We start from the raw sequence: 11,173 nt of genomic DNA on the forward strand, positions 1-11,173 counted from the left end.
AAAGGACTTCGCCGGCTGGCGTAAATCCGCGCATGCGCCAGAGCATCAGCAGCTGCTGATGTCATACCGGCACATGCGCAGGGGAGGGGGTTTCTTCCGCCTCCGCCATGGTGAAGACCATGGCGAAGGCGGAAGAAAAAGAGTGCCCCCACAGCACAGGCCCGCCCGCTGATCGGTGGGCCCCGATCGCGGACCAAACCACCGTGGGGGCACCCCCCAGGGTCAGATCTCCCCGCGCCCCCGCCAGGACCCCGGCACCCGGCCACGCCGCCTGCTCCCGCCGGTAAGGTTGGTGGTTTAATCCACGCCGGCAGGAGAGGCTTGTCAGCGGCGGGACTTCGGCCCATCGCGGGCCGGAGAATCGCCGCGGGGGCCCACCGACCAGCGCGCCGTGATTCCCGCCCCCACCGAATCTCGGGGGGGCGGAGAATTCGGGACACGGCGGGGACGGGTTTGACGCCAGCCCCGGGCGATTCTCCGACCCGGCGGGGGGGGTCGGAGAATCCCGCCCAAGGACTCCTCAACTCCCTTCAGTTTCTCACCCTGCTCCTGTACCTCGACCAATGGCTTCGACACTGCCGCCCTCACCGGGGCAATTGTCTCCTCCACCAGCACCTTCAGTGCTTCCACCATCTCCTTCCTCATCACCTGCGTGTGTTTTGCAAATGTTTCTTGAATTCTAAAGCCATCACCTCGGTCATCTTTCCTGCCGTGAGCAGTGGGGCCCCATCCTGTGACCCAGCCTCCTCCATCTTTCCAGTTGCCGAGCCGACCCTTTCACTTGACGGCGAACCTTCACTCGCCCCCATCTCCACGGCTGCTTTCTTTTGGTTTTTGGACATCCCCCTCCTTCCTGCACTTATTTGTTGAAAAATTGCCCTGGGACCGGACATTAAATTCTAAAAAACCAAGCCTCAAGCAGGAGTCCCCCAACGTGCGACTTTCTCCTACATGCCGCCACCGGAAGTCCGAGAGTGGTTAGAATATTGGAATTGTCATCAGATGGAGTACTTGTGGCAAATCGGATTGGTTCATATAAAAGAAGCTGGATAAACAAATGGGGGGCAAAACACAATTGCAGATTTTGATGATGAGGTGAGATGGAAAGGAATACGATGAGGCCTGTGTGAAGCAGAAACAGCAGCTTGGATTGATTGTGCTGAATGATCTGTTTTTGTGTATGTCTTCTCTGAAATTCAGCAGAATAAATGGACCAAAACTCCCTCCCTCAAGATTGGATTGCCACTCCGTTCCCACTTTCCGACTTTTTTTTGAAAATATTTTTATTCGCCTTCTTTTTCACATTTTCTCCCAAATTTACACCCAACAATAAACAATAATCAGTAACGAATGTCATGTCAATCCCCATATCAATAACAATGATATAATGTTCGATGTAATCCAATTCTCGAAAGTGCAGTAATGAAACACGTTCATGAATTGTAGAACCCCTCCACCCTTCCCCTCAGTTCAAATTTGACCTTTTCAAGCATCACGAATTCCAGCAGATCCCCCGCCACGCCAGCGCACAGGGTGGGGAGGTTGATCTCTACCCTAACAGGATCCGCCTTCGGGCGATCAACTCCGCACCCGTTTCCAACCCCGGCTGGTCCGACACCCCGAATATAGTCTTCTGAGGGCCCGGGTCCAGTTTCACGTGCACCAGTTTAGAAATTACCCTAAAACCCTCCTTCCCACTTTCCTACTTAAGATTTTTTCCAACCTGTCTTGCTGGCCGTTCGACTCAGGCTGACTGAGATCCAGGCAGTGCAGCATGTTACTGGGGCCTAGCATCTGTGTCGAAGGGAAGGAGGCCATGCCCCCTTTTTTAAAGCACTAGCTGTCATAAACCAGGTAAGTTTGTAGGTCGATTGAAGTTTAACTGTCGGGGTGGCGGATTTGAAGGTCAGAGGAGATTGGAGGTTGGGAGGGTTGGGGTCAGAGGTTGTAGTGGTCTGAGGTCGGGAACGATGGTCAGAGGAGATCAGAGGTCGGGGATTGGAGGTTGGGGTGAAATGGGGAGAATGTGGATGGTCAGATGTTGGTGGGGTCGGGCCTCGGGTTGGATCCGTCTTGGACTTGCAGGCAGTGGGCTGAGAGTCAGGCCTGGCATGGGGTGGAAGGGGAAGGTCCTTATGGAATTGGGGGAATCCCATGGGTTGGGGAGCCTCTGTCAGCGATTTGAGTCCTTTGAGGATGGGGAGAGTCTCTTGGTTGGGAGTTGAGAGGGGCCTCTGAGGAGGGGGGCGGGGTCAGGGAGGTGATGTTACGTTCACGTTGAGGGGAATAGTCAGGGTTGTACAGACAGTCCCCTGGGCCAGTACAAATAACTACCAGAAGTTAGAAGTGGTTTTAATTCTTAACTAACTTTTTCTGGATAACCCAGTCTGAACCAGTCAAAGTTTGCAATTTAAATCGTATTTAGATAGTTCCAGTGCAGGGCAATTGCCCAAAGGAGGTTTGCAGTTCTGGACAATTGCCATGGAACCTTTACCTTGGAACATCTGAAGGGGTTCGCCAATGCATCTTTGGGATATCCCCCAATGAAACAATGGGGAGCTCGGACATAACGGCCCAATATTTTGGTTCCATTTGCGTAGATTTATAAATCAAACATTCAAAACCAGGCATGAAGCCATTAATTAATTGGACTATTTTTGTCTTTCTAATCCATTATTTAATCAATTACATGGTTCTTTTCAGCTATTTGCCATTCGCAGTAATGATTATTGTCAGTGATTGGTCAACGTTTGGCCTTTGTTATTTTTGCAATCCACATTCACCAATCAAAAGGCAAGAATAACCAGCGTTTCTATTTATTACTGTCAAATGGACTGAATTTGGAGCAATTCATGTGGCTAATTCATGTGCCTCATAGGCAGCACGGTAGCACAGTGGTTAGCAGTGTTGCTTCACAGTGCCAGGGTCCCAGGTTCAATTCCTGGCTTGGCTCACTGTCTGTGCGGAGACTGCACGTTCTCCCTGTGTCTGCGTGGGTTTCCTCTGGGTGCTCCGGTTTCCTCTCGCAAGTCCGAAAAGACGCGCTGTTAGGTAGTTTGGACATTTTGAATTCTTCCTCTGTGTTCCCGAACAGGCACCGGAACGTGGCAACTAGGGGCTTTTCACAGTAACTTCATTGCAGTGTTAAATGTAAGCCTACTTGTGGCAATAAAGATTATTATTATTATTCTCTGTGCAGTTCTCGTACTTTCATCGATGCGTGTTGTGTATTGTGACATTGTGTTCATTGCCATGCTTATTGATAATAAATCATGAATTTTTCACAAAACACCTTAAAATTGGACAGCATGGTGCCTCACTGCTGTCTCACAGTGCCTGGGACATTGGTTCGATTCTTGCATCGGGTGACCGTGGAATTTGCACATTCTCCCCGTGTTTGTGTGAGTTTCCTCCGGGTGCTCTGGTTTCCTCCCACAGTCCAAAGATTTGCAGGTTAGGTGGATTGGCCATTCCAAATTGTACCTAAGTGTCCAAAGGTTAGGTGGGGTCACTGGGATAGGGCCCGGGTTAAGGTGCTCTTTCAGAGGATCGTTGCAGACCCAATGGGCCGAATGGCCGCCATCCACAGAGTAGGGATCTATGATTATTTTAAATATTAAATATCGTCATGAACATTTATTCAGAAAAAGAATTCCCCTTTTTCTCAGAGAGCCAAAATGGGACAGAAATACTTCAAAATATTGTCACAAATCAATGACTTTACAATGGTACAATGGATGTGAAACAATTTGTATTCTTCCTTGACACTTACAAACAGAAAGTGCTTTTCCAACAAAATTGATCCTTCAAAGAGTCAGAAGGCTTGGAATATATTAGTTATCCCTAATATAAGTCTTTAATGGTAACCAAGAAAATAACCTAAATGTTAATTATTATAATGTTTTGAGCCACAAAGCTGAATTATTGATAATGTTTATTTATTTGGGCAGCACGGTAGCATTGTGGATAACACACTTGCTTCACAGCTCCAGAGTCCCAGGTTTGATTCCGGCTTGGGTCACTGTCTGTGTGGAGTCTGCACGTCCTCCCCGTGTGTGCGTGGGTTTCCTCCGGGTGCTCCGGTTTCCTCCCACAGTCCAAAGATGTGCGGGTTAGGTGGATTGGCCATGATAAATTGCTCTTAGTGTTGGGTGGTAACCCCATTACTGGGTTATGGGGATGGGGTGGAGGTGTTGATCTTGGGTAGGGTGCTCTTTCCAAGAGCCGGTCCAGACTCGATGGGCTGAATGGCCTCCTTCTGCACTGTAAATTCTATGATAATCATGATACTAAACAATTCTCTTTCCCTTTCAGAATTCCATCCAGGAACACAGGTAGGTAAACCTAACTTATCCATTCAAAGCTGTTCTCTTTCTCTGCATTGATTGGTTGGACAGTTGCTAAGCAGTCCAATGGATCCATTAGTAAACAGAGGCTTCATGTTACTTCCGTGTATCATCTGCATAATTTGATGATCGAAGTGGTTTGTACCTTCTTTGAATGTAGAAGTAACCAATTCATGAAAATATACTGGTGAGTTCCCTTCCGTCCCAGAGCGTTCTTTCATCGAGGTCCTTGTGTTTTGAGTATGGAAGAAGGCCTTGTTTGAGTATCACAGTTTAGTCCTTGACTTTTGTTTTAGTGCCACAGTTCAACTTGCAAAATTGGTTCCAGTACTTATGAAACCCAAAAGGCTGGAGCTTAAAGTGCATAAAATAGGGGTTGGGACGGGGAATGGGATCCCCATTTTTCAGGTTCGGTTGGAAAGCAACTAGAGACTGATGTCTACTCATAGTTTTTGCCATGGGTCACTGTGCGATTGAACAGGTCAATTCTCAACCCACAGATCTTTGGGAACATGAGACAGGATGTCCCACAAGGAAATGTGATCTGGAGTGCAGGATTTGCTTCTTTTTCTTTCCTCCTCTGCCACCGCTCTGTCTCATTTTTAAGACGTCGTAACTCAAAATGTGAGGCAGCTCAATGGACAAGATGTCGCCATTCTTTGCTGGCAGACAAATCCATGTTGTGAACAACACCGGGAATTCTTCAATGTATTCATCGACTTGACCAGAATATTAGACTCATTAAATGGTGCGACTCTTGTAGATTGTACTCCAAAGATTCAGATGACTGAGAAGCTTCACCACAATCCTACAATTGTTTCATGATAATGTGACTGCAGTTGTTTTGGGTGGGAGATCTAAAACATACACCTTCAAAATTCGGAAGAGTGTGAAGAAATTCTATGTGATTGCCCCCATCCTATTTACAATCCACCTTAGAGTGGCTATTCACCTCATCACTGATCACTGATCAAATGCAGTATTAAATACCATCTAGATGTGGGAAATTGCATGTAGATCAACCTTAGCTGATGACAGGATCAAACAAAGCTATGATGCCCCCACAGTTTAGCTGCCTGCTGATACTTCCTTTTGTCATGAGTCTAGTGTGCAAGGGAAGAACCTGAAGCTCGGCACCTGTCAGTATCATCTCTTGAAGGTTATTGGAAAAAAAGAATTTGCTGTAAAATGTTATCTACTCATTAAGTAACAGGCTACAGATAAAAATTGGATTCACTTTAGCATTAAGTGGGTTCCATTATTATATTTAAGAATAAACTATGTGGATTAATTTCTGCTTCCTATTGTGCTACTGGTGGTATCTAAATGGCTGCTTATGGTTTGGTTGAAATAATTATCAGCATGGCTGTTAGTGAAATTTTACTAAGTTATGTTATGTTTAGAGTATGTTTAAAGTACCTTGACCCTGTTGTCTGAATCTATGAGGGAGTTAATTTTGGGTTTGTGCTATAGGATGGAACAGGCAAAATGAGTCAGCGCCCCATTTTACAATGTTTATTTCTGTTTGCACTGTCCTCGATATCTTGTGACTGGGAGGGCAGCACGGTGGCGCAGTGGATAGCACTGGGAGTACGGAGCTGAGGACCCGGGTTTTTTTTTCACAAATGGCCCAAGGTCATGAATATTGGTGGGCTACTTGACCATGGGGTATAACATTCTAGTTAGGTCCTATCTCCTGATACCCACAAGAGGGTCAGGGGACACTGAGTGGCGTGTTTCCTTTCCTCTGCAAAAATGCTCTGAGGCCAGTTGCCACTGACTTGACTGAGAGCTCAGCACAGATGGGCAATTGACACTGGAAATTCCATGTTTCATGGCTCAATTTCACCCTCTCGCTAGCCACTGGGGTTGCCAACCCTGTAGGATTGCCCTGGAATTTCCAGGAATATGTCCAAGCAGAGTTGGCAACCTCGACCACTCAGTCACCCACCGAGGGGGTCTTTGTGAGTTTTAAGGGAATGTTTCAGAGTTGAACTCATCTTTTTTTAACAGGTTTAACTCACTGCCATTTCTTTGGATTTGCAGGTCAAGGTAAACAGGGGACGTCCTGGTCTTAACGAGGCAGAAGCTGAGAACGCAGGAGACGCAGGGACATTCTGCACCAACTGTGAAAAGCAGACACCATCCGGGGATTTGTTAAAGAATAAGAAAGCTCCAAGATGCACACGGAGAAAGACAGATAGTGAAAGAGCAGAAGGATTGTAGGGAATTCAGACAAAAAAAAGTTGTGGTAACCGGTTGTAAATTTCATAGATACTTCACAGAACCCAGAGAATTTGCTATTTTATAGATTAGACAGAAAGTACACTAGCACCCTCTGATGTTCAATGTCCATAATGACTGGCTATATTCACAAAGCAGTTCTTCGACTGCAAGAGCTCAGCAACAGTCTAAATGAGACCTGCTTCCATGGAGATGAGTAGGTGGCGGGGGGAGGGGGGAGGGGGGGGGGGGGGGGGGGGGGACGAGCAAAGGTTGGTGTTACAGAGTCCCATTATTTCCACAATCTTTCCTATCGTATCAAGTAGACGGATTGGATCCAGTGGTTTGCCAAGTTGGAAAGAAGCATTTGTAATTTAATTCTCTGTTGATAGGCTTTAGTCCACCGCGGAACCTTACAGTTGTTTGCAAAGATCATATAATTGGTACCTCACAGCGTTAATGTAGTGATCTACGTGACAGGAGCAGGAAGAGCTCATCCCTGCTTTGATGCTTGGCGACACGAGATTGCCTAAGAGCATTTTTAGGTGCTGGGTAACATCAGGCTGGTTACTTTACTGGTTGGAGTCCTGTACTTGCTTTCCTCATGTGTGCTGATTGTGAGCTGCTTTTACATTACATTGGTATTTTGAAGGGTGCATTGTTTCAGTCGTGGAGCATCCTTCAGACGTACAAAAGTTTTAGTTTAATTGTAGACCCAATTAGCGAATGGGGCCCCAGCCATCACCTGGTATTAGAACCAACAGTCTTTGAGGATGTTTGCTTAAGTTGGCCTCAAAAGCCATTAATGTGGTTTAATATGGGTGTTGTGAGATTGATAGTTGTAGTGGGGGGTTGGGATTCTAGGGGTAGATGTGAGTGTTATATCTTCAGGCCATAGGTTGGAACAAATGCAAAAGAAACAGGAGGAAGAATCTTTTATGAGGTGGTGTGATGGACTGGCCAATGATACCCAGCTTTAATGTGAGAAACTCTTTCATCCTGGTTAAAATGTGTATCAAATGAACCATAAACAAATCACACACATTTGTTCTCATTTTGAAAATGTGATTGTGCTACAGGCCTCAGCTGAAAATTCACTTCACTGAGAGGTTGCATAGGAATCATCTCTGCACCTTCCTTCAGCTTGATAACACAGGGCCATGGTAATAAAATGGTAATGTCACTGGACTAGTATACAGAGGCCTGGACCAATGATCCAAGTACGAGTTCAAATCCCAATTGGTGGCATTTAAATATCCATTTTTTTATACATTTGGAAAGAAAAGCCAGTCTCAGTAATGAAACTCTGTCAAAACCTATCTGGTTCAATAAGGTGCTGCCCCACACCCACAGCAATGTGGTTGACTCAATATTAGCTGCCTCTCTGAAATGGCCCAGAAAGCCTTAAAATTAGAAGATGGTTCACCACCACCTCTTCAAGGGCAATTAGGGATGGGCAAAATAATATGGCTTTCCAGTGAGGTTCATGGGCTGGATTCTCTGTCAGCGGGATCCTCCATTTTGCCAGCAGAGCACTCACGCCTGCGGATATCCCGACGGACCAGGGGTGCTCACAATGGGAGACCCCATTGTCTGGCTGTCGGGACAAAGAATCCCGCTGCTGGCAGGGGCACACACACCAAAAACGGGTGCGGTGGGATGGAGAATTCCACTCATATCTTTCCTATGAAAGAAAAGGAAAATGACTTCTGCAATCTCTGTGCTCGTCCACTTTTGAGGCCTTGCGCATCCCTGATTTTTATTGCTCCATCATTGGTGGTCACGTCTTCAGCCGTCCCGATACAAAGCTCTGGAATTCCCTCCTTAAAGTTCTTGTTCTTTCTCATTTGAACTGAATCCTTCACCAGGTGATGCTTCCTCGAACCTCACGTCCAGGGTAGGAGGTGGGGGGCGGGAGGGGCACTGCATTGTTGCTGATGTTTGGGGCACCTGGACTGAAAGGCCTTGCTTACTGAGAATGGTGGGCTGGCACTCCTGGCTTCCTGGTGAAACCTTCTGGGAAACACAATTAGATCAAGTTTCACATTTCGCAATAGCATCAGCAACAAACTTTCTCACACAGATATTCGGGCAATGCAAAGTGTGCTACATTGTGGGTGGCACACAAAGCTTGGGAAGGAGAGAGTGACTGAGGACATGAGCAAACAGAAAAAAAATGGGTGCCAACCAGGAGGTTTCTGCATGACATTGTCTCTTTTCTCCATGGGGAGATTGTGTCTGGCCAGTTTAGGGTAATTTGTTCCACTGGAGATATCGGGCGTCAGTTCTTTCTTATTTGTTTTTAGGATGCTGGCAAAGCTGCATTCATTGCTGTCACCTAGTGCTCCTGAGAAGGTGGTGGTGGGCCTTCCTTCCTTCACCAATTCCGCTCTCTGTACTGAAAATAATTTGACCATGGTATTAGGGAGGGTTTAGTGATAGTCTTCACAGATGATTGGTTTGCGTTAATGCTGAGTTTCCTGGCATGATTGGCTGTCATATATTCATTGGAAAATCAGTGGAATCCCTAGGTACACACAAAGGCTGAGGTTACGCTGGTCAATCAGGAGCTCCACAAGGAAATTCCCAGTGCCCAACCAACACAGGGAACAAGGTATTAGCATGGTAATGAATTGAGTTGAATGTATAGAGCAAGCCCCCTCCACACATTGTCAGTGGGACCAATTTGTAACCATAAGGTTTACAACTGATTTCATGGGAATGCCTGTGAATCTTAACAATGTTTTACGTGGTTGTTGGCGATCGATTTTAGTTTTTGGGCGGGATAGGTGAGGAACTTGGCAGAATTTCTTTTAGTTGGTTGGAGTGAAATTGGGTTGAAGGTGAACCCCAGGAGAAAAGATTGTATGCAACATGACTGGTTAATAACTAAAGTAGCTAGAAGCCAATTAAAAGCAGGGAGAAGCACAGATAATGAAATACTATTAAGGCTGATCTATTGGAGAACTTGATAGGGTAGGTTGGTTGAGAGAAATTGTTTCCTCTGGTGGGTGAGGAGAGCCCAGAGCAAGGGCGCATAAACTTAAAATCATGATGTCAGGCTTGATGTCAGGAAGCACTACATTACGGAAAGGATACTGGAACTCCCTCCTCCAGAAAGCTGTTGAGGCTGCTGATTAATTGAAAATGTTAAAATTGACATTGATAGATTTTTGTTAAGCAAAATGTATGAAGGGTTCCTGACTCCAGGTGAAGAGCTGCTGTGACCTGATTGAATGGTGGAACAGGTGGGCCTATGTTCCTTAACCAGTCAGGCAGAAGGAGAATATATCTTGCCAGTAACAGTGTAGAAGATAGACTCAATGGCTTACTGGTCAGCACTTAAACTACAGGCCTGCTGTACACTGATGAGTACAGAGTGAGAGATTCACACCCTCATTACCTATCAGTGGGCTTATGGTCTCTGACCGTTCTTTGGGTAAGTGTTTGAAAAGCATAAAGAGAAAGTCACCTTTCTGTATCAAACTCCTGGTTGTTTTTTGCCAGTGCCAATATTTTCTGCTTGGTGGTGATGCTACAGCAGGTGGTGAGTTTATGGTCAGTGGTGATGGTATCCTGGTTCCTTGACTTTAGCAATAACTTGCTGCTCATTGCTTTCTATTCCACGGTTAAAGACAATTTGGCGCCACCAAAGCAGATGCCTCAGAACCTGCTTCAAGTGGCAAAGGTGACCTTCTACATAGGCTTCTACATTTAGGGAGACCCAACATTGGTACCCTTGTTGACTTTGGTTTTTGACTCTTGCTCTCCATGGCATCGAAACGTCTTGGTTCTTGTTGCAGTTGGGTGTTTACATAAAAAAATAAGGTTTCACATTTAAGGTTAAACCCTCTCCCCGTTCAGAAGCACATGTCGTCTGAGGGTAAACGGCATCACAATGTGGTTAATGTTCTTTTTGGCATCCCGGGCACCATTTATTCTGCATCGCACAACTTTCCTGGTGCTTGTCTTCCCTCATTTTTGTTTTTGGGTGAATGGTTGCCAGCAGTGCCAGGAGTGAGAGTGACCAAGTTGAGTTTCTACACGGTTGGATCGAGTGTTTGTTTGTTTGTTTGATCCTTCTCTGTCCAGTGGCGGTAAGATGGTGGGTGGCTCCACGTTCTTAATATTTTGGCAGTGGTCTGTATCCAGTTCTTTGGGTCTCGTGGTCTTTGTGCTGTTTGACATTTATAGGCTATCGTGGAGGTTAGGGTGGGGAGGGGGCGAAGGGGGGGGGGGGCATTGGGAGTGGTTGGATGTCCAGATGTAGTAGCTATGATGGTCTACTGGCTGGTGTGCCTTTCCATTTACTCCAACAGATTGGAGCGATTTGGAAACCTCTCTCTCTGATTGTTTACTGGTGAATACGCTTCTCTATTCTTGCAGGAGGGTGATTAGGGTCTGTGGTCCATGTTGGTGCTGAGAGGTTCATGCATCAGCATTTAGTTGTCAGGATTGTGCTTTGACTTGTCTGAATTTCAGTGCTTCTCAAGTTGAGCTCTCCCTTTCTCCTCTCTAATCAAATGGAAGTTAGGTCTGGTTAAAATAAATCCTGACCTTTGTCCTGTGTTGGCTTCCATATTGAGGCAACACCAGAAGTGTGT

General features: G+C 46.1%; 1 protein-coding gene across 3 annotated transcripts in view; it reads left to right on the forward strand.

The window, feature by feature from the left end:
- Window positions 1-6,792, forward strand: part of LOC119965251 (sodium/potassium-transporting ATPase subunit beta-1-interacting protein 1-like) — an 840,540-nt gene extending 833,748 nt beyond the window's left edge. For all 3 annotated transcript variants that reach the window (XM_038795744.1, XM_038795754.1, XM_038795764.1), the window contains 2 exons: window positions 4,315-4,334; window positions 6,393-6,792. In XM_038795744.1, the coding sequence (XP_038651672.1) occupies window positions 4,315-4,334; window positions 6,393-6,424 (52 nt within the window). In that variant the 3' untranslated portion in view covers window positions 6,425-6,792. The remainder of the gene's footprint in view (window positions 1-4,314; window positions 4,335-6,392) is intronic.
- The last annotated feature ends 4,381 nt before the right edge of the window (window positions 6,793-11,173 follow it).

Source organism: Scyliorhinus canicula, chromosome 1 (genome assembly GCF_902713615.1).
Source record: "Scyliorhinus canicula chromosome 1, sScyCan1.1, whole genome shotgun sequence".
NCBI lineage: Eukaryota > Metazoa > Chordata > Chondrichthyes > Carcharhiniformes > Scyliorhinidae > Scyliorhinus > Scyliorhinus canicula.